Source organism: Amaranthus tricolor, chromosome 2, assembly GCF_026212465.1.
Source record: "Amaranthus tricolor cultivar Red isolate AtriRed21 chromosome 2, ASM2621246v1, whole genome shotgun sequence".
NCBI lineage: Eukaryota > Viridiplantae > Streptophyta > Magnoliopsida > Caryophyllales > Amaranthaceae > Amaranthus > Amaranthus tricolor.
The window spans coordinates 38,758,183-38,780,947 of NC_080048.1; the positions used below are offsets into that span (position 1 = coordinate 38,758,183).

The following is a 22,765-nucleotide window of genomic DNA, read 5'->3' on the forward strand; positions in this document are numbered from 1 at the left end:
ACAAAATCCGATTTTAAATTAATCGGTAACATCTAGACCTGTCAAATATGAACCCGACCCGCTAAACCCAAAAAACCCGACCCGCAAAAAGCGGGTTTTGAACAAATATTTTTAAAAAGTGACCCGTTTAACCCGCTTTTTTAAACCCGCAAAAAATGGGTCAAAAACGGGTCGGGTCGGGTCTGACCCGTCGGGTTTAACCCTTAAAATTTAAAAATTAAAAGAGGAAAGAAAGGCGCTTCATTCATTTCATCCAGCCGGCCCTAATCTGCGTTGTTCTTCATCCTCACAAGTCACACCTCACTCCTCAGGCGATCGTTCCTTCTTCAGAGTTCTTCTTCATCCTCAGTCATCATCTCCGTTCCCAGTCATCATCAGCCCTAAATCTATGGGACGTCGAGCTTCAAGTAGTAGCCGCCGCCGCCCTCCGTTCCCACGAAAAGGGTGTTCAGACTGTTCACCATCACCTCTTGGACAATTCTTTTCTTCTTCATCATCTCCCACTCCTCAAGAAGGTAATTTGAAGTACCAATTTCATTTGTTTACTTGTTGATTTGTAGTTAATTTTAGTTTGCGTATTCGGATTCTGGCAATTTCAGTATGAATCGCTGTTTTCTTCGAATTCCTCGCGAATTTCTGGGCGTGTAGGTTCCAGTTTCTTCGAGGTTTTAACAATGTCGAAGAAATTGTTTAAATTTAATTATATTTTGGTGCTTGGTTTTTGTTGTTTGATAATAGTCTCTGTATTTTCTGGATTGTTGTTTGTTGTTTGCTTAAATTTAATTGTTGTTTGTTTAAATTTCATTGTCTGCTTTTTAAGTTGTTCTGGATTGTTCTGGAATCTGGATTGTTCTTGATTATTGCTCTGCTTTTCAAGTTTAAAGTTTGGAATTTGGATTGTTCTTGGATTGTCCATTGTCTCCCTAGAGTGCTTTTCCGAAATGGCCCTAGCAAGATCAAGCATTTTCCAAGCTAAGTCCAAGTCAGACTCCTCCTCTTCCTCTGCTTCAGCAAGTTCCTCTGTATCGCTTTCCTCGTTTCCATCTCCCTCATCCTTGTTGTTAGCTATCATTAAAGAGAAAATTCCATCAGGAAAATACTGCCAAAATAATAGTGAGAAAATTTGCAGTTAATGATATGTCTTCACATAACTTTTGTTCAAAAATGTTGTTAAAGCCTCCTAATAATAGAAACATGAACATGTGTTGATAAAATTAATGGGATATATTATAAGATCGATTATAGAAAAACAATAATGGAGTTTATATTATCAATGAGGACAAGTTGAAAGGAAGTTCAATAAATGTTGAAAACTTCTGCTAAACAATTAAAATTGATCAACATCTGCATAAATCAAACTTCAAAGGCAAATGATGACACTTTTAGACCCAAATGCTAATATAATGAACCTGTAATCTACATTGTTTTGTAGGAGTTGAGCCAAATGATGATAGTAACAATCCTGGAACAGATGGAAGTTATGGAACAGATGTTGAGACTCCTAACATTGGGCAAGAAGCTACTCCAACATTCGGAACTCGCAAGAGAAAATGGACATCAGATTGTTGGGACCATTACAATACTTTCGATGGTGATGAATTCGCTGATAAGAGGCCAAGAGCTTACTGTAAGTATTGTAATAAAGGACCTATCTTTGCCGACTCAATGTATGGTACTACTAATTTTAGACGTCACACTGAATCTTGTCAAGCTCGTGATAATTGTGATATTCGTCAAATGCTCTTAGATAAAAAAGCTAAGCCTGTTTTGAAATACAATCCTATTGAGTACAAACAAAAGGTTGCTTTGGCTATCATTAGGCATGGATATAGTTACACTTTTGCTGAGCATGAAGGGAATAGGGATATCCATACATATTTAAATGAAAATTGTAAACCAATATGTCGAAATACAGCTAGGAATTGGACTATTAAAATTCATCAAAGGGAGAGAAAACAATTAAAAAAGGCATTACATGTTATCCCTGGAAAGATTTGCTTGACATCGGATATGTGGTCCTCAATTGTTGGTCAAGGATACCTTTCTTTAACTGCTCATTACATAGATGAGAATTGGAAGTTGAGTCTCTCATATTGAGTTATTGTAATATTGAGGATGAGTCGATAAGCAATATGGCGAAGGGCATGAAGGCTAAATTTGATAAGTATTGGGAAAACTATAGCATGATTCTTTCCATGGCTGCCATTTTAGATCCTCGCTTAAAACTTCAATATGTGAAGTTTTGTTTTGTGCAATTAGATGGTAGAAGTGCTGAATATAAGACTGAGAAAGTGAAAGAAAGTCTCTTCAAGCTATTTGAAGAGTATTCACAAGTTGATATTTCTCCCCTTGATTGTACTAGAGTTGGAAGCGGGAATGCAAGTCTTACTGTAAGTTTTCATTCTTAACCTTTTGATATTATGTTGTACTTAAATTTGTTATTCAATAATTATTAATAGAAGTTCTCTTGTTTTGTAGGCGTTTTCATCTTATGAGAATTCTTCTTCTCAAGGTAGAACACAACTAGATGACTACTTAGGTGAGCATAAATTGGATCCTTTGTCGGATTTGGATGTTCTTGGTTGGTGGAAGGATAATGCTAAAAGGTTTCCACAAGTTGCAAGTATGGCAAGAGATTTGTTAAGTATTCCAATTACTACTGTTGCTTCCGAGTCGAGTTTTAGCTTGGGAAGTAGGATACTAACAAAATGGAGAGCTTCCTTACTACCGGAGAGTGCCGAGACTTTGGTCACAACCCGAAGTTGGCTATATGGATATGATGTTGAAAATGGTAAATTGTCTTTCTTTTTTTGCATTTTGAGAAATAAAGAGATTCATAGCTAATTAAATAGTTCGTTTTTTATTTGTGTGAAGATAACAATTCTCTTGAAGACGGTGTTGAAATTCCGATTTTGCGGGATCCAAACAAAGAACCTCAAGTTATCGGCGTAGAAGAGAGCGGAATTGAAATTCTTGAAGATGATGATTTTTAGTAAATGTTGTCTTAGATTATCAAATAGTAGACTATGACCAAGTTTATTAAATTGTAATTGTCATACTTTGTTGAACTAATTTTATTTTCTGTTTCATGCAACTTTTGATATGTACTCTATATAAGTTACAATTTTATCGTAATAGGTACATACTAAAATATTATCGTAATAGGTACATATTAATATATTATCATTGACGTAAATTATTTTTTCAAAAAAGTGCAAAACCCGTTGGGTCAACCCGAACCCGACAACTTAGGGTCTTAAACGAGGTAGTCTAAACCCGAAACCGTAATTTTTTAAACCCGTTCAACCCGAACCCGAAAATATTTTTATACGACCCGACCCGTCCGACCTGTTTGACAGGTCTAGTAACATCTAACTCGATTATTGACTAATGCGAATGAACACCTATGCCCAAATACGTTACCAATTGGTCGTCGGTCTCTACAATGATCTCCTATCACACTCACACTCTTTCTTTCTCTTTCTATCTCCTAAGCACGTGACTTACACCATCCCACCACTTTCTCTCTCCTCTTCAATCCATTTCATTTTCAGTCACGCCATCGCAATCCCTCTTTATACTTTTCAATTTCTCATCCCTTTTTCCATCAGTTCATTTCATCCTATTTTTCAAATCAAATCAAATCAAATCAAATACCCATTAACAAATCTCGTAGCAACAATAAAAACCCTCAATTTGATTTGCGACGTTTTTCTTCAACTGTACCAGAGGATTAGATGGTTGTTGATCATATAGCTGTATGAATTTTTTGTTACTGCACTATACTTGAGATTCTAATGCTGTACTCGGTTTCCCAGATTCAATTTGTTTGATCCGCTGGTGGGTTAGTTCCATTTCCTCTAATTTGTATTGATTTTGATCAATGTTTGTCCCTTTACATGAATTAAGTCGTATTCATTTTATCATTTGGGCATTTCATGAAGTGGGTTTGTGTTAGATGTGGTGTATATGAGTATGTTTTGAGATTTTTAAGGTTTATTCAAATAATGTAGGTTGTTTCTATGGGATGCTATATTCATAGGGTTAATTTGGGGATGCTAGATTTGTAATCTAGAACTTGGTGAAGTTAATCTGATCCTGTGCTGCATATTAATGGATTTTGATCTCGACTTAAGTGATTCTTACCTAATTCTATTTGTATATTGGTGATCATGTCATTGATAGTAAATCGCTTCTATTATCCCAATGCTATTAAATGCCATTAGACAGGATGTATGCCCTTGCGAGTGATAAAGAGGTGGCTAAGTAAACATACATTCAATTATCCCAATGTTATTAAATGCTATTATATGGCTCCCACGTAGGTGGGTTTTGGTAGGTCCAATATATGCAACCTTAATACCTTACCCGGTGATAATAAAGTCGTGGTTTCTAATTGACCTTTAGTAGCAAACATACAATCCATTATACCAAAGAACAGAAAGTCTCTGGCCCATCAAGAATAGACGATATCACTGCTACTAACGGCTTGTTTGTTAGGTGGTAATAAACGGTGGTAATGGGAATAGAAACTAGTGTAATTTTGGTTGAAAAATCTCTTGCTACCTTGATGGCCGTGCTTGTCCAACTTGAATCATCTAATTTTATTCATAAAATTCATTTCAACGCATTACCATAGGGAGAAGTGGTATTAGGTGGTAATGAAAATTTATAAACAAAAAAGTTTTTTGTGATCAAAGTTTCATCACCATGTGAATGATATGTAAACTTTGATGAAATTTACATTATAAATCATTCCCATTACTATCATGTAGTACCACTAACCAAATGGGCCGTAAATAGATTAGCATTTAGTGTTGGATTGTTGTTGCTTGTGACCTTTCCATTTGCATTGCTAGACTGCCATTTTTTTCATTTATGAAGATAATTGATATTGTTTCTTGTGTTTGGCCGTTTGGGTTTATAACGTAGTGTGTTGATGCTGTTATTTCAAAAGTAACTTAATTGACTAAGTGATTTTGCTTGTCCATTGTATATGATCTATTGAACTTAGCTTTCTTTAATGATAAATAAATTCACGAGTTAAATGTTATTACAATCTACAACTCAATCCATGCCACAAGTTTCGTTCAAATAGGCATTCTGCTGGACTGGTGCTGTTTTTTTGATACACAAATGTGATTTTAGTGAATTTTCTAACCAAAAGGTATTTGAATGATTGGGTTCGGCTATTTTCGGTGATAGATTGGAGTGTGAGTGGAAGCTTTATTGCAAGTCAAATAACGGCTTTATTTACTTTTTTATTATGAACATTATAAAACCGAAGTTGATGGCATCATGGCACTATGTTAATACCATTAGGAATTTTTTGACTTTAAAGAACAAGCAAAAAAATGGTTGTTATTGAGTAAGGTTGTGTTCTTGTACTGTATGCAATATAAAAACTCGAAGAAAATAATTCTTAACGATTGAGGTCGTGAACTTGTATGGTTGTATCTGTACCTTAGTTTGGGGCAGTGTCTTTGTATCCTAATTTTGTAAATGGCATGTAAAATGTAGATCTGCACTTATATGTTATTTTTCTATTCATTCCCATGTAACTTAGGATCGTGATGAATGTTGTGAATCATACTAGATTTTGAGTCCTCTGGAACATCATTTGTGTTTGTATGAGCTGATATTCTTCTCCATAAAAGATTAATTGCTATTTGTGATACATTTTCTTCGATGCAGTTTATAGATATGTGTCATATTTTTGGTGATTATTGTAGGTAACTGTGTAGATATTGATTCTTAGGCTATATGTTAGATTGCATTTGACTATCTGAAGAGAGAACTGCAAATTTATGTTTATTGAGTCCATTATGTCGACCAGAGGCGTTTTTGTCATCATAGGATGTAAGTGGACCATAAAAATTGGAACAATATATGACACTTCAATCTGCAATATGCAGGCTGTGCAGCCCCAAGGTCTTGGGAAGCAAACAACTTGAGCAAATGATTTTTTGTTGCAATACCCCATCTGGATGGAAAAGGACTTTTATGGGGTAAAAGTTGGGGGCGAAATGTTATTACATTGCAAATATTCAACAGCATGGAGGAGAAACATGGTGATATAGGGCAAGCAGAACAGGAGCCTTCTAATTCTAGCTGGTGGGCTTCAGATTTTGCGGAAAGTTTTGGATCAGTTTCTTTGACTTCGCAAGAGGAAAGATTGAATCGCAAGGAAGCCATTAGACACAGTGAGCAGGATGAGCTGTCCTCTGAGACAGCATCACATGTTCTATGGAGCACTGGAGTGCTTTCTGAACCTATTCCGAATGGCTTTTATTCTGTTGTTCAGGTGAGTAACTTTTTTATTTGCATGTTAAGTATAGAAAACAATGACATAGACCCTATTTGGAAAAAATATCTGTTAGATGATTATATCACCTGTGTGAGCTGTTTCTCGGTGATGTTTCAATTTTTTTTATATAGAAGTATATTTTACTCATTCATGATTCATTTTGGATTAAATCATGGCCGAATGCCCAAGTGATGGTTTCAATCATCTTATTATCTGAATCATGGAGTTGGTCGTGGGCATGTAAAATTGTAGAGTTTGTTTACTTAGGATTAAGTTGCTATATTGCTTTAAAAAATTTTAGGAAACAAAGAATGCTCCACGTTCTGAAATCTATGAACAGACCACTTTGATATATGCTTTTACTCAATACTACATTGAATGACTGGGAGTAGGAGACATATGAACAAATTTTATATTTGTTCCTGATTGTAGGCGATGAATCAGGCTGGATGAGTAAAATGCAAATTAATAGAGGGTGAAATAGAAAGCTATGATGCCTTTTTTGGCTCATGGATTGCATTTCTCTTATAGGGTAGCTGAAAAAATATTATATATAGTAGAAGTAGTTATTAGATTTTCTCCCTAAAAACTCTTCCACCATAAGCTGTCTCTGCCTCCAAAAACTATTTTCTGCAACTTTTGCAAGACTTAATGTCTAAACACAATGTTTTTGATTTACGGCAGAGTTATGATTAAATGTCACAAGGTTTCTAAGAAGCTATTTTTTTGCTGAAGAGAGCTAAAAGCTTTACTGTGATGTCGATTGTCAGGTGGTTATGACCCTCTACATTATTTTGATCCGCGACCCCCCACCCCCCAGTTCGTTGTTTTTAAACGCAGTGGCCGCTGAAGCTCAAGATGCTGCAGGCCGAACCCTTTTATATATATGGGGAAGTAATTTATGTAATGCTCATCATAGGCACAAAAGGCACAAAAACGTTAATGCGTTAGTGTGTCTTGCACCTTTGTATATTTAGTGTGTCTTTAACTTTTACCGCATTTTCCCTGTTCTACTTTTTCCCTTTTCTGAATGGTGGCTAAGTGAAAGAAGGGAAGATATTGAAAAGTATGATTATGATAGGTTACAACCTGAAGCTTTTATACATTGCAGGATAAGAAGCTTATGGAGATGTTTGATCGTCTTCCTACGCTTGATGAGCTTTCTACTTTGGAAGCTGATGGCCTTAGGGCCGAAATTATTCTTGTAGATGCCCAGAGGGATAAAAAACTTCATATGTTGAAGCAACTTATCACAGCTTTAGTGAAAGGATTAAACTCTAATCCGGCCGCTGTTATAAAAAAAATTGCTGTATTGGTAAGAATTCCTTAACAATAATGTCTGGTCACTTCCAAAACTTTTTGATTAATTTTTTGTGGTATTTTGTCTTTTTTCTTTGCTGTGGATTATGATTTATTTTCTTCTAACTTTTTGTATACCGGTGTATTATTGTTTAACTGTTGGCATATGTCTCTCTTTTTTCTAGTCTACTGCTTCTGTCTTCATTGAAATTAGAATAGAGGCCTGCAAACTGTGCCAGATACTAGAAGGATAAAAAATATTGTTTGCAGTGTTGCAGTTTCCTAAGTGAGTGTAATCCTTGAGCTTTCATGTGATATAACAACAATGCAAAAGCCATAATTCCAACAATATGGGGTCGACTATGTAAACCAAAACAAATGTGAATAAATTTGGAATACAAATGTTATATTTTTTCATGGAAAACACCCCCAAGAAATTTTTTGGTTAAATGTGAGGTATGTAAGGTAATATGGATAGTTGGTGCTGTTTGGTGTTTCGGTAAGGTTGATTAACCACTGATTAAATGTGTCTGCCTTTTCTGCTATTTGTAAAGGTGGAAATGACTGATGTTGGATAGCTCGTTATCAGGAAGTAATGATGGAAGTTTGAGGATATTCTTTGGTCTGATAGATGGCGTGACCTTGGATTGGAGTTATGACAGTGTCTTTGAAATCTAGGACAAGGGTGGTGGAAGTATTGAGTAGTTACATTTTGCGTAGATACAAGTGGTGCAAAATTTTGGCATCATCTTGTTTTCATAAGACCATCTATGTTTGTTCTTGATGTTTATGGCTTTCCTCTAGATCAAATTATGTGAGAATCTTTTCCCCATTGGTATGTTTATCGCTTTCCTCTTGATCTAACAATGTCGGATTTATGACAGGTTTCTGATCTTTACAAACGCTCTACAACGGATTCCAGCCCTGTAAAATCTCTACTAGATGAAGCTTCTCAAGGTTCAATGGCTCGTGGGGTTCAGTTGCTAGGACAAATTAAAAATGGTTCTTGTCGTCCTCGTGCAATTTTGTTTAAAGTTCTGGCGGATACTGTAGGTTTAGAGAGTAAGCTTATGGTGGTATGTATTCTTGAATTTGAGAGGATCAGAAAATGTTATTTCTCTTTTCAGTTGTTTTTGGTGAACTTATTATATGTGCCCATTTTTCTTGTAGGGATTGCCCAATGATGAAAGAATAGAGTGTGCAGATTCTTTTAAGCACATGTCTGTGGTAGTAGTTTTGAATTCAATGGAGCTTTTGGTTGATCTCATGAAGTTTCCTGGTCAACTGATACCTCGATCCACCAGGGCCATTTTCTTAACCCATATTTCAGCTGCAGGGGAGAGTGACTCTGCAGAAAATGATTCTTGTGACTCTCCACTTGAGCCCAACAGTCCTATGTGTGGATTTTCGGAAAGAGTTGATCAAGATAGGTTAGTTGGAAGCAATTTTTCTGAGAGTTAGAGTTAAATGTAAATTTACCAAATTAGCTGTTTGTTTCAGTTGTTTATTTGAAGTTTGAGCACATTCATTCAGGTTTGTCGGATCCTGAACTGCACCTATATAGTTAAAGTCTGTTTGACCTAAGATAAATCATTCTTTGTTAACTTGGTAAATCTAGCAAAGCGAAATTGCAAATGATGTTGCAATATGTGATCTGATTTTTTCCATTACGAACATCACTACTAGATAGTTAGTTACGAAGAGTCTTTCATTTTCTTTCCAGATCTTCTTATTGTCTACTGTTGTTTCATAACAAATAGCAATTGCAGCGTTAGAGGATTGTCACAAATATTAAGTACACTCATGCTAGGAGAGTAATAGAGGAGTCCATATGATGATGAAAGAGAAAGAGAGAGAATGAAACAAATATAAACCAATGGTGTGTGGCCAAAGAATCAGCAAGTGTTTAATTATTACAAAACAAGAAAGAAGTAGTATCCCTTTTAATTATTTTTTCCTTTTGGCTTAGCCCAACCGACTGTTAATCGAAGAACAGGATACAGACTTCTTCCTCACCCTGCCTGTCCCTTTTAAGTCCTTCCATTTATGCTTTCGCTTCACATCAGGTTTCTCCTCCTCTCTCATACCCTTATCTTTTAAAACTCTATTCAAACTCTTGAAAATTTTTTGATGTCATTTATTCTATGCTGCGTGTGCTGCAAAGAAAAATGATCACTCTGGTCATGAGGGCATTCACGTAATAAAATCAATAGGAAAACACTTATAAGATGCTTATAATTAGAAAAAAGGATAATTATATCAGAATTTCGTATCAAATAATCTGATTAATTTGGCCTATATGCATATATTATAGTTCCTATCTCCTGTTTAATTTTCTTTGAATTAGGTAATTTATGTGATATTACAAAATATTAAAATAAAACAGGCTTCAAATAAGGTAAAGCATAGTTATGTATTTACTGCTTCTCTCACTTATAAAGATGAGGAATGTTGCTCTTTTTTATCGACATGTATTGCTAGATACATCTTGCCAATGTCCTTTTATTTTTCTCCAGTGCAGAGAAAGATAATATTGGTCCATTTGCGAGGAGATTTGATATAAATGTTCCTGGTCCTTCATTGCAGAACAGAATTCTTAGGTCAGCCTCTAGTGTTGAAAGCAGATTGAGGTATTTACATCCTTTCCAGATGATTCAAAATTTTGTCATGTGGACTTGAATTTTTTGTTTCTTTTGTTGGGGTGGAGGCCTCAGAATGGATATTTATTCCTGTTTGGTGATTTGTGTCTCTTCCATGTCAATATCTGCTTTTTCAGTGCTCACGTTGAGCTGGTTGTTAACATTCCTCAGTTTAATTACATAGTGAACCAAACATTGCGGCAGCATTTTGGAGACGGAGTCGGAGAAAGGTCATTGCTGAACCGCGGACTGCCAGTTCAAGGTGTTCCTTGATTCTACATCTTCAAGTGATGAGGATTTTTTTTATCTATTGATCTATTTGTTGAAAATGCACCCAAATTATGCACTAGCTCCTTTGGCGTCATACTTGCATACCCCCATGTCGTTCATGCTGGATTGATGCCACCCTTTCTTTCAAACCCATGACATGCATAGTTTATTGGCAGATCTTATTTTTTGTTGCTCTTATAAACTATCTATAACGCCCTTATTTTCACACCCCTCTGTCAAAGGGGAGAATTGAAAGGAAAATTTGAGCTTATGTGTAATTGAAATCTGATCATCTTTTTAATGAAACTTCTTTCTAGTCTGCTTAAATTTCTTATATCCTTTTGCTCCAAAATTTTGAAGATTTCGCTTTTGTCATTAAATTGTCCGTATGCTGATATTTCTGGATGATATTTGAAATCAGAACTTCATTGACCTTTTACTTGTGAGAAATGTTCATTGGTATCAGTAATTATGGTCTGTCGATGTAAACTTTATAGTTTCTACTTATCCATAGTTTTAAACTTTTGATGATTGCAGTCCTGAGCATCCTTCACTTCGTGCACGTGGTCGATCCATGCTTGGCGCCGGCGGTGAAAGAAAATCTTTGAGAGATTATGCTCATGATACTGGTTCATCAAGGTTTCTAACTTTTCAAGTTTTTTGGCTCACTGCTCATATACATGCAGAGAGAGCATGCTGCATTTACTTTTTGTGGGTTGGTTAGAATTTGCTATTTTTGAAGTTCGGAATATGGGGTTTTTAGATTAACAGTAGGATAGACTGTTACTGCTGAAAATGATGAGTTTTATTATGATAATATTTGGAACAACTATTGTAATGGATATATGACCTTAGAGAGCGAACAACTGTTTGATACTCAGTCTAATCAAAATTGTTTGACTTATGAAGATATCGGGATGTTATAGAGATTTTCCGTATTATATACCGTTCCAGGTTGTTCATCCCATTTATTGAGTGAGTGGAGGTATGATTACGTGTTTGGCGAAATTCTCTGTCTTGACTCAAAAAACTTAGATGTATCAATTTTCTTTCAAAGTCGGTAATAATTAAGTAAAGTGGAATGTGTTCTTGGGTTCATGACATGTTGACATGCTTGTTTATTGGTTAGATTGTCGTTCTCACATATGGGTACATGATGTAATATTTGATGATCAACTACATGTTTGACCCTTCAAGGAAAGTAGCTTTCTTTTCTTGTGAGTTGTGAGTGAGAGTGTATGAATTTATGTTTAAGAGTAATATTATGGTAGCTTCCCTCAGATTATTTTAACATTAAAATGGAGGACAGACATGATGAAATTATACCTATTTTCTTTGTAACTGGCTATATTTGCTGATCTCTTTTGATTTTGTGTGCTGGTGGTTAGTGTATGAAGTTTTGTTGGTTGAATCTTGTCCGAGCTAGAAATATTTTGAGCTTTTAATACTGGCATACAGATCAGTTGGTGCAGCAACATCGGAAGCTCGTAGGTTGCGACGAAGGAGCATTAGCATCACTCCAGAGATTGGTGACGACATTGTGAGGTTTGTGTGTTCTTGTGTTACTAATGTTTGTGTTTTCTTTTTATGATATCTTGATCTCGGTGAAAATCTTTGTATTCTATTTAAAAAGGATGCTATGTGATTACATGCAACTGATTTATAAATTTCTGTAGCCATCTAGATTTTGTGCATTTATGAACTTAATTTTAAGCCTGTAATACACTAATACCTTTTTAATTTGAAGTTTTTAACTGATATTATATACTTATTTAAGTGTTTATTATTGTTTTTACATTAACTTCCACAGTTCCCAACTAAATATATATTTATATATAGGAGTATAAAATTTACTTTGTCCAATTTAGTTGGTAATGCCTTGGTTCTTCGAAGTTAATAAGTAAAAGAGGAATCACGAGTCATTGGATTGTCTTTCATGATCCATCACTTATTTTTTAAAATAAATGTTCAAGGAATTTTTTATACTGTTTGTAGATATTATCCCGTCATTATCATTCTGCAAGTGCGGAGTTGTAAATGAGCGACAAATGCATTGATTAACTTATTGGTTGTTATGATGTCCAACGTGTTAAATAATAGATACTGCTAAGGAAAGCAAAGAACAATGTTTTTAATGATGAGAGTAATTTGTTTCATTTTCATATTTGATTTATTAATACATTGATTAAAGCATAGTTGAAATGGGTTGCGGTCAATATTAATTGTATTGATTATGGAGAATATAAAGTTACTATTTGTATAACAAAAGTTGTTTAGTGATCATATGTACATGAATAATTGGTATTATTAAAGACCAATAATACTGCAACCTTAGTTTTTTACTATTTCAATTAAAAATGATTCCATGGCTATGCTCCGAGCCCCGAGGAAGTTCTTCTATTTGGTATTGCTTCTCCATTAATTACGAGGGAAAAAAGTCCGAGTCATCTCTTGATGGCTGTAAGTCTGATGTTCAGATACTTGCAATTACTTAATGGAATGCAGAACTAATTCGATCCCTCATGTCGTGCTGTTTGTGTTATTACTTGACTTATTTATAATGCTGGTTGCTTGCTTGAGCAGGGTTCAATATAAAGATTGATATTGACTAGAATGTCCATATTTATTTGCTTAACCACTGTGCTGGCATGGTTCACGTATTTATGTACAGTTGCCCTGATTTTTCAGGGCTGTACGAGTGATGAATGAGACATTGAAGCAGAATCGAATTTTGAGAGAGCGTGGTGAAGATGTGTCTCTTCCCACTTCACCAAACAATAGAAATACCAGTGGCAATCCCGAGACAGATGTATGTAGGCTTCACTTTGTGTTTGATTGTATGTTTGTTGTCGTTGATATGGTCCTTTGATGTACTTTTTTTTTTGGTCTATGTGTTTCTCTGTTCAAAAATTCAATTCTCTAGGATTTCTTCAACTCATTAGCCTGCCCAGTTTTGTATTCTGTTAAAGACAGATGATAAATTCCTGATTGTTGGTTTATAGATTCTTGTAAGCTGGATTACGATTCATGATGCTTATATGCAATATACACATTTTTGCATACATCATTGCTTGAGATTTTATTTCCTTTATTGGGAGGGTCATTTAAGTTTAGTATGTCTGCCTGAATTAAGGGTCAATCGGAAACAACCTCTTTGTTAGTGTTATCACTTACAAGGGTAAGGTTGCGTGCATCCGACCTCCCCAAACCGAATCCTAGGTGGGAGGTTGGGAGCCACTTAATGGCATTGGACTAATGGAATGTTGTTTTATGTCTGTGTAATCCAAAGATAATATACCTTTGAAATATCTGGTTATATTTTTCTTGAATAATTTGATTGGAATTAGTCTGCCTGATTATTTTGTTGAAGGTACTCAGTAGTAGTTACTCTGTCCACATTCAGGTATCTGATTTACGTCTTCGTAGTCGAGATGAAATATCTGGAACGAGATCTGCTTTATATGCTTTGCACGGGGAACAAAGTTCTCAAAAGGCTATATCATTGCCTTCCTCTCCTCATCAGTATAGGAGCCGGACTCCAGAGAGGAACAGAACTTCGGGACAAGCTCCAAGTGATGAAATGGTGTCAACATGGAACAAGATCTTAGAAACACGCATGTATCATGACAAGTCTCTGCTTCCTTATGAAGAATGGAATATTGATTATTCCGAGTTGACTGAAGGAACACGTGTTGGGATTGGTAAGCTTCTTTCTCTTGCACGTATGTTGCTTACAGTAAATTTTGTTAGTTCTTATTTTACAGATTTTCATTGCAAGTCTTAATTTTGTGTTTTGTACTGCTAACTATAAAAATTGAGTGGTGAGACATATGCAATATACAAAGAGATACATATACATTAAAAGAAGTGGAAAATCAAATATTGGTCAAGGAGTACAGGTTATATAAGAATCAACTTTTGGGTTGAAATATATAAACAATATACTAAACAAATCGCATGCAGGACAGGAGAAAACGAAGCTTTGTAATTGAAAAAACTGGATCAGAAAAAGATCCACTCCTTCTATGGTTGGCGTCATGGGTCCTGTGTTGCTAACTACTTCATTGGACTCTACTGTCTACACCATCTTGGTGTGTACATTATCTTTCATACACATCTTTTTATCGGGATCCAGTGTCAACGGAGCCATATTTTTTATAGCAAATGTCCCACTCTGCTCTCTTTCCTTGTTAGTAGATGCAAAATTTGTATATTTTGACATAATACGGGTGTCAAATTTTAGTGGCATTTAGTTTTTTTGACTGAAATGTACTACATAGATAAGGTATATCTCGTATAAGGTGAGGGGAAACAAGGAGATCCCAATTTCCCAACTCATGGGAACTTTTTCCTTTCAGACTAGAAATTCAGAATGTGACAAGGAGATCCGATCAAAGTTGGGATAGACGAGGGATCAAACCTCCAAACAAAGCAGGGGGTGGTAAGGAAGTGGGAAGTCTTACCATTTAACCTTCCATCTGTTTCTCTTAAACTGTCTGAGTTGGATGAGTAAGATTGACCGCATTCCTCTAGTCCTCCCTGTGAAGGGAGTATGGGTGTGGAATGTCTATCACCTTCCCTCACCCAGGCCCTGCTTTCGAGTGGGATATTGGGTATGATGATGATGATGACAACTTTGACTCATAATAAAGTTCTATTTTTCTGTTAACTCTGTTATCTTTCTCACTTTCTAGGCTTCTTTGGGGAGGTTTTCCGAGGAATATGGAACGGGACTGATGTTGCCATCAAAGTGTTTCTGGAGCAGGGTCTGACTTCTGAAAACATGGAGGACTTCTGCAACGAAGTAGCGATTCTTAGGTACCTTGATATATGATATTGTCATTGTGAATAATCTTTCTGCTTGTAATCTAACAAATTTCTTTTGTACTGCCTCCAGTCGCCTACGACACCCAAATGGTAACTCTCTCGTTCAGATATGATTTCAATAAACTTCACGTTTCATCTTTTCTTTCACTTTGTCATTTTCATGTATGTAGTCCTATCCTCCCTGCTTCCTTGTGCTTCCCTTACAATGAATTTAGAATGAATCCAATGAAATCATAATATAATCGTTCATCTGAGGAGTGATCCTGAGAACCTGAAAACAGCAAATCTTAGATTTGTTTTTTCACTAATTCTTTATTGAGACCGTCTCACCATGAGTCAACCTCAGTTGGGTCAGCCCAAGCTCTTTAAAAAAATTGTCGTCCTGACAATTCAAATATCATTGTTTTTTTGGGAAATTATTAATGGTACCCCTGTGTTTTTGCACTTTATTTTTGGTTCCCTTCTGTTTTTTCGATTATCAATGGTACGCCCAACATTTCATACTAATTACAACCTTGACATTATTCAAGTTTTTGCCGTTATTTTACCGTTTATATTTGAATTTGACCTAACTATGGTTAGTTTATATTTGGTACCCCAAGTACCCCCAGCAGTTACTAACCGTTAGTTTATATTCAAGATAACGGAAAAAACTTAAAAATGTCACGCTTGTAATTAGCATGAAATGTTGGAGGTACCATTAATAATCGAAACAACACAGGGGTACCAAAGATAAAGTGCAAAAACACAGGGTAACCATTAATAATTTTCCTTGTTTTTTTATATTTTTTTACTAATGGGCTGCTTGTATGGCTCGTCTCACGGTGAGATGGTTTCATACAAGACTTGCCTTTCTTTTTTACATTTAGTGTGGGGGACATCTTTCTTAGCGAAGATTTCCCACAATTATCTATTTTGGTTCAAGTAGCTGGCCCCATATTGTTTGGATTGGCTTTGGCATCGTTGTTGTGTAGTCCGGGACCGGGAGACTTGAAGTGTTGATATTTAGTCCTATATATTTTCGCTGCTGAAATCTGTAGCTGTGAACTTTGTAATTAGTAAAATTGATTTTCTCACTGTTGCCGTTTTCTTGCAGTAATTTTATTCCTTGGTGCTTGCACACAACCACCACGCTTATCAATGGTCACAGAATACATGGAAATGGGCTCTTTGTACTATTTGATCCACTTGAGTGGTCAAAAGAAGAAGGTTAGCTGGAGGAGAAGATTGAAAATGTTGCGCGATATATGCAGGTCTGTCTTTTGATGTCATTAGTCCTTTTTTGATGAAATTTATCATTACATCATCGGATTATAACTGAATTCCTGATACTGTATAATTGACCAACATCACAGCATTCATCAATTGTTAATTGAATTTTTTGCATTGAGATGAGATATGTCTGGTTAGAGCTAAGGCTGAGCCATGCATCATATCATACATACTAATAAAAATGCTAGAAAATGATAAATATCATCCTTATAGAGTCTTGAATGGATTTATATTAGTGATAATAGTTAAAGTTCATTACATGACATTGTTTACGTAATTTAGAATCAGATTTTTTTTAAGTTGGAGCTGAATTAGGTAAAGTATTTATATAAATTATTATAGAATTCTATACACCTAACCTAGAATTTAAAATATTTAATTGAATGAAAAAGTGATGTATTCGATAAATAATTTTTTTAAAAAATAAGTATTTAATTTTTATTTTAAAGAAGTCATGTATTCGACAAATTTAATCACGATAATATATACTTGCATTATTCTTTGAAGTTATATTTTTATATATTTCATACTAATACATTTGTGCATTGCACGAGTTTCTATACTAGTTTGATATAATTATGCTAATCGTATGTGTTTTCATCGTTGGTCATGCCTATTCCTGATTCCCATCCAGTATTTAATCAATTGACTTGGATAGGGAAAAAAGCCGCGTTCCTCTAATATGTTTTTTGTGTATCCAAAAAAAATTGAATGATTTTGGGCATTTGTGGTCACTTATAGAGGTTTGATGTGCATACACCGGATGAAGATTGTCCATCGTGATCTGAAGAGTGCTAATTGTCTCGTGAACAAGCATTGGACAGTGAAAATATGTGACTTTGGGTTGTCAAGGATTATGACAGAGTCACCTATGAAAGACTCTTCATCTGCTGGAACTCCTGAATGGATGGCTCCTGAACTCATCCGTAATGAGCCCTTCACTGAGAAGTGCGACATTTTTAGCCTTGGGGTCATTATGTGGGAGCTTTGTACTCTGACCAGGCCATGGGAAGGTGTACCACCCGATCGGGTATTTTTCACCTTGCTATCTTAGCTTGTTTAGCTCAGCAGTTTCAAATTCCGCTTCCTTTCTCGGATGGAATCTAATTTGACTTGGTTATGTAGGTGGTTTGTGCTGTTGCAAACGAGGGTTCACGTTTAGAACTTCCCGAAGGACCTCTTGGCCAACTCATTGCAGGTATTCTTTTATAACTATTAGGCATTCTTCTATTGACATATCATTGTCAGCCGATAGGGTTAACCGATCCTAAACTCTAGATGGGAGGTATTTAATGGAATCGGGGATAATGAAATGCTACTGGGTTGTTTCATTTTTATTATTTTTACGGCCCGTTTGGTTAGTGGTACTAAAGGGTGATAACGGGAATAATTTTTAGTGTAAAATTTCATTAAAAGTTCCATGACATTCCATGGGGATGAAACTTTAATCACAAAAAAGTTTATTTGTTTACAAATTTTTATTACCACCAAATACCACCCTTCCCAATGGTAATACATTAGAATGAATTTTATGAAGAAAATGAGATGATTGAAGTTGCACATGCATGGCCATCAAGGTAGCAAAGAGATTTTAAATCAAAATTACACTAGTTTTCATTCCCATTACCACCGTTTAATACCACATACCAAACAGGCTGTTAGGGTATTGGTAGAATGAGTTTATCGGATCTCACGATCTGATTCTAATTGCAGATTGCTGGGCAGAACCGCATGAACGGCCAAACTGTGAGGACATACTTTCCCGCTTGCATGATTGTGAATATGCACTCTGCTAAGTGCTAATCCACGTTCTTGTATACCTGAAAGATCGTAGTAGAGTTGTCACCTTCGTTATCATGTTTCCGCCTTTCGGCCCTTGTTTGTTTTAAACTCAATCAGTAGATCATATTTCAAATTTTGAAATGGAGAAAAAAAGTTCACAGTTTGATATTATATGCAAAAAGAATGAACATTTTGAGGAATTTCTGGTCAAACTTCCTTTCCCATAAAGCTTTAAGTGTTAAATGTAAGTTTCTGATACAAAGCAGTGACTTATTGCACAAAACTACCTAATCCTAAGAGCCTAAATTACAGTATTGTCAAGAACAGGAAATCAGATGAGAAAATGTGAAAATTACAATTTTGTTGATTTTATGAAAATCAATCGGGAATCTGACGGGCATTCAACTTATTTTCAAATCGACAACACGAATCTACTCTCATCTCGGTGCTCATATCGTTCTCGGGAGCAGGGTAGTAATCACATCTCAATTGTACATCTCTTAGGTTCGGGATCCGGATCAGAAACATCATGAAATGTTCATGAGCAGTTCCATGAATGAAGAGCTTTCTTAAAGAATCACATTGTGCAAGAAGTCCGGCCGCAGGAAGTGACAAGCTTCTTTGGTTCACTTCCCTGTCTTGTGGAGGCCAATAATCGAGTTCGTTTAGTGTTAAACTTCTGATACCATTCAAGAACCATCTCTCCCATAAGCTAAGATCCATGTGCCCAGAAGGGGCTGTCAATGCATAGCCTATTGTATCACCGCAATCTAGCTTCATCTTTGATAATCTTGGGTAACGCACGAGTGAGCTGATCCCAAATGTGCCCTGTGACGGTTTTGGTCTTTCTCGACAATCACCCTCCATCTTTATATGAATTTCCGTTAAATTAGGGCAATCCTCGAGTCCCACGTCTGCTAATGGTGTCAAGAGCTCTCCTACACCGATCCAAAGCGAAAGGAATTCGAGACATGCCCATGTCTTTAAGCGATAGCCATTGCTAGTGCTATATTCTCTTATGTTGCCATTCATCATTAACCAACTTTCTGCGTCCAAAGACATCCTACATCTCTTCTTCATCCTATTTTCTTCCTCGATCATATCATCGTCATCTTTGGTTTCTAATTCATTAAATTCATCAACACTAAGCACAGCTAACTCGTCCTCGTTCTCGTTATCGGGCTTCTCGCCATCCCAAATACAATCAATGTGGAGTCTCCTAATCCGATCCCTTATTGGCTCCACAGCCATCACCGAAGCAGGGGCATCAAGATACCTGCAATTCGAAACCTTCACTTCAACTAAAGACTTACTAAGCAAACACACCATCGTCCTCAATCCCCTCATCGTAATCTTTCTACATCCACGCACCTCAAACTTCGAAAGTTTTGAGCATCCCCTACCAATAGCAATCAACCCAAAATCATTCAAATCTGCCGAATTCTTAATCGTTAACGATTCAAGTCCCTGACAAAGAGCAATCCCATCCAAATGAGATTCAATAGCCTTACAAATCTCATGAAAACAACCCAACTCAAGAGACCTCAAATTCGGACACCTCGAAGCCAAAGCTTCCAAACAAACCCAACTTCCTCTAACATTAGGCCAAACATCTAACACCAATTCCTCAATTAGTCTCAAACCAGAAAAAAATCCAACTAAACTCTGAATGCTAAACCCAGCATCTTCACTGCTAAACCCTTCCTCATCAATATCACGATCACCTTGTGAAATATCAGCAAGATGAAGAACCCTAAGTTCCTTACAATTAGAAGGAATCGCCAACAACGCTTCATCCCCAACATACCCAATATACCTAGGATCAAAAACACACACAATCCTAAAATCTTTCAAATTAGGGCAAATTTTAGTAATCTCAATAATCTCATGCGACTTAAATCCTTCAGACAGTGAAAAATTCAACAAATTCAACTCAACCAAATTCTTCCCAATCATTGGATAAGCTTCTAAAGCATGAGTAAGATCATCAGTCCAATAATAAAAACAAGACAAATCAATTGACCTAAGAATCCCAGAATTCTCAAAAATCGTAACGAAATCAGACCCAATTGGAGTTTGATTAGGTCTTTGATGCCATCTAACTAGCTTAACATGTTTAATCGAAGCAAAAAAGGGGGAAAACAAAGAAAGAGTGCAGTAAGACCTAGAATAAAGAGTAAGAGAAATAACAGAAGGAAAAGCAAGATGAAGACGACGAGCAAGAAGAAAAGAAGGCTCATCCATAAAGGATAAAGAGGAAGAGAGAGAAAGTCCCCAAGGAGAAAGAAGAGAGAGATCGAGATGAGTAACATAAGTGAAGCAATCAGGTAGATGAAAAAGCAGGTCTCGAATGTTACCTCGAAGAGTTAAGTGAGTTCGAGTATGGCGTTCGAGAATCCGCCATTTTTGAGAAACAAGAGAAGCTGAGTTGCGAAAACGAGGTTCAGATATTAAGGAAAGGATGTGGGATAGAAGAGCTTCTGGAAGGTCGTGGATTGTGGAAGCCATGGATGAATATAACAATGGAGGTCGTAGAGAAAGAGAGAGAAAAGGTGGGACTTGGGAGGATATATTGGATAATGAAGAAAGTGGGGTTTTGGGTTGAGAAGAGAAGGAAATCCACGTGATTCCATTACTCTACTTAGGTAGGAAGGTTGGCGTTTTGCCCCTTTTTGAGAGTTAGTCTTGTATGGACTTGGTGCGTACTTAGAGTGTATTGTGACTCTATGAGTTAGGAAATACGATGAGTTAGTAGAGCGGAGAAATCGAAAGGTGTAGGTTTAGAAAAATATCATTGAGAAATGAAACGTGGTGCATGATGAAAATGTATACTAAATCTATACTTGACTTATTCAGAGTTTTGTTGTTGTCATTTTGCTACACGGTCTTTTTGAGAAGTGTTGTATAGAATTTGATAATGACGTGAATTGAGACGGCAGATGGGTAGTTCGGTAATTGTCATTTAACTGATGATTGCCATTTTTAGAAGTTTTTCAATTGTTATTTTCAGCAAAATAATCTAAAACTTCACAAAATCAAAAAAAAAACTACATAATTAAAAAAGATGGATTTTCATACATATTTTAGATTAAGTTTTTGATTTATATTTGCTTTGATTTTAATCTTTGATACATTGGTTTAATAGTAATTGTTCATCATTTGTTTACTTTTTATTTTATATGTGTAAAGATAATATAGTCAAATAAAGATCATTTTTGCATTGATGAACCCCAAAGGAAGCATTGTGAACATGAAATGAGTGTTAGAGATCGATCAATAAAACAACCTCATTTCACTAATCTCATTTCAAGGATGAGATTATTTTCATTCTAGTCCCTTAGTATGATTTTTTATATACTTCAACTTGTGGCCTTTGGTTATAAGTCTCACTTGTTCATCACACCGGATCGCAATTTTATTATTCTTAGTCAATTTATCCAAAGGACAGCATAGCGATCAACATATGTATTTGACCCGACATATGATATAAATTATTAATAAACTAATGGAATGTTAGCCATGAATATTTATTGTCAACACTTGGCAATCTGGCATACTAAGTAATTGACATATACTCCCTCTGTTTTATTAAATTTGCATCATATATTTTAAGTGCTTTTAAGCAAAAAATGAATTAAGGGGAGACTCAAAGCTTATAACAAGACGTATGTCTTTTATTTTGACTTTTACTCATTTTTATTGAATTGAATTAACTTTATTAATTCATATTGTCATTTACTCTTAACAATACAAAAAATTTAATAAAGTAGACTTAGCTTTGCTAAATTAAATTTCATTTTACCTAACATGAATTGGAAAAGTGATGACTTGAATTAATCAAATAGAGACGGAAAGAACTAAAGTTTTAATAAACCAATTCATGAGCTAAATTATAGTATTTTTTTAGTTGTTGAGCACATATCTTTCAGAAAGGGGTGGATTATCTATATAACTAAAAAAAACTTAAAAATATTGTCAAATGAGTGAAATTAAACAAAAAAAATCCCATGATCCCCTTGAATTTGCACCTAAAACACTCAACATGAAAAACTTAAATATTGTTAATTTTATAAAACAGAAGGAGTAATTATATGAAAATTTGAATAAAATAAGATTATTTCATAACTTAATTCCAAAAATAAGCTTCGTGAAAACTTATTTTTCAAAATAAGCGTTTGTACATCCAAGCCTAGCTTCGGGAACATTCGCTGTTACTAACAGCGAAACATTGAAAAAAAAATTAAAATAAAAGGGATCAGTCGCTGTTAGTAACAACGACTTTAATGTTAACTGGTAACTCCTTCATCTCGTCGCCTGGAATAAGGAAGTAATTGAGAGTTGAAAACTTAAAACACATTAAGTCGATGTT

General features: G+C 35.5%; 4 protein-coding genes across 6 annotated transcripts; 3 read left to right on the forward strand and 1 right to left on the reverse strand.

Moving 5' to 3' along the window:
- Positions 1-42: 42 nt before the first annotated feature.
- LOC130805801 (zinc finger BED domain-containing protein DAYSLEEPER-like) lies at positions 43-2,097 on the forward strand. Its single transcript, XM_057670587.1, has 2 exons — positions 43-515; positions 1,433-2,097. Exons 1-2 carry the CDS (start codon positions 389-391, stop codon positions 2,095-2,097), a joined length of 792 nt encoding a protein of 263 aa, XP_057526570.1. The 5' UTR covers positions 43-388.
- LOC130806866 (zinc finger BED domain-containing protein DAYSLEEPER-like) lies at positions 2,087-3,322 on the forward strand. The gene is made up of 3 exons (XM_057672093.1): positions 2,087-2,390; positions 2,479-2,791; positions 2,875-3,322. The coding sequence occupies exons 1-3, from the start codon at positions 2,133-2,135 to the stop codon at positions 2,991-2,993; spliced, it is 690 nt and encodes a 229-aa protein (XP_057528076.1). The 5' UTR covers positions 2,087-2,132; the 3' UTR covers positions 2,994-3,322.
- A 125-nt stretch (positions 3,323-3,447) lies between these two features.
- LOC130802053 (serine/threonine-protein kinase EDR1-like) lies at positions 3,448-18,596 on the forward strand. Of its 3 annotated transcripts, none has more exons than XM_057665968.1 (17): positions 3,449-3,844; positions 5,916-6,304; positions 7,419-7,622; positions 8,491-8,682; positions 8,777-9,036; positions 10,123-10,236; positions 10,430-10,507; positions 11,053-11,154; positions 11,974-12,060; positions 13,204-13,324; positions 13,919-14,216; positions 15,210-15,333; positions 15,413-15,432; positions 16,439-16,595; positions 17,356-17,644; positions 17,740-17,812; positions 18,328-18,596. In XM_057665968.1, the coding sequence occupies exons 2-17, from the start codon at positions 6,056-6,058 to the stop codon at positions 18,408-18,410; spliced, it is 2,451 nt and encodes an 816-aa protein (XP_057521951.1). In that variant the 5' UTR covers positions 3,449-3,844; positions 5,916-6,055; the 3' UTR covers positions 18,411-18,596. The 3 variants fall into 3 exon arrangements, with proteins under 3 accessions (XP_057521962.1, XP_057521951.1, XP_057521957.1); XM_057665974.1 differs by having other exon boundaries at positions 3,449-3,840; XM_057665979.1 differs by lacking the exon at positions 11,053-11,154 and having other exon boundaries at positions 3,448-3,844.
- Positions 18,597-18,743: 147 nt separating this feature from the next.
- Positions 18,744-21,103, reverse strand: LOC130802077 (F-box/LRR-repeat MAX2 homolog A). The gene has a single exon (XM_057665988.1). The coding sequence runs from the start codon at positions 20,902-20,904 to the stop codon at positions 18,775-18,777; it is 2,130 nt and encodes a 709-aa protein (XP_057521971.1). The 5' UTR covers positions 20,905-21,103; the 3' UTR covers positions 18,744-18,774.
- Positions 21,104-22,765: the final 1,662 nt, after the last annotated feature.

Coding starts and splice junctions, on each gene's coding strand:
- LOC130805801 (XM_057670587.1), top strand. CDS start 389: ATGGGACGTCGAGCTTCAAGTAGTAGCCGCCGCCGCCCTCCGTTCCCA. Junction 516..1,432: donor ATCTCCCACTCCTCAAGAAG/GTAATTTGAAGT, acceptor ATTGTTTTGTAG/GAGTTGAGCCAAATGATGAT.
- LOC130806866 (XM_057672093.1), top strand. CDS start 2,133: ATGGCGAAGGGCATGAAGGCTAAATTTGATAAGTATTGGGAAAACTAT. Junction 2,391..2,478: donor GCGGGAATGCAAGTCTTACT/GTAAGTTTTCAT, acceptor CTTGTTTTGTAG/GCGTTTTCATCTTATGAGAA. Junction 2,792..2,874: donor TGGATATGATGTTGAAAATG/GTAAATTGTCTT, acceptor ATTTGTGTGAAG/ATAACAATTCTCTTGAAGAC.
- LOC130802053 (XM_057665968.1), top strand. CDS start 6,056: ATGGAGGAGAAACATGGTGATATAGGGCAAGCAGAACAGGAGCCTTCT. Junction 6,305..7,418: donor GCTTTTATTCTGTTGTTCAG/GTGAGTAACTTT, acceptor TATACATTGCAG/GATAAGAAGCTTATGGAGAT. Junction 14,217..15,209: donor AGGAACACGTGTTGGGATTG/GTAAGCTTCTTT, acceptor CTCACTTTCTAG/GCTTCTTTGGGGAGGTTTTC.
- LOC130802077 (XM_057665988.1), bottom strand. CDS start 20,904: ATGGCTTCCACAATCCACGACCTTCCAGAAGCTCTTCTATCCCACATC.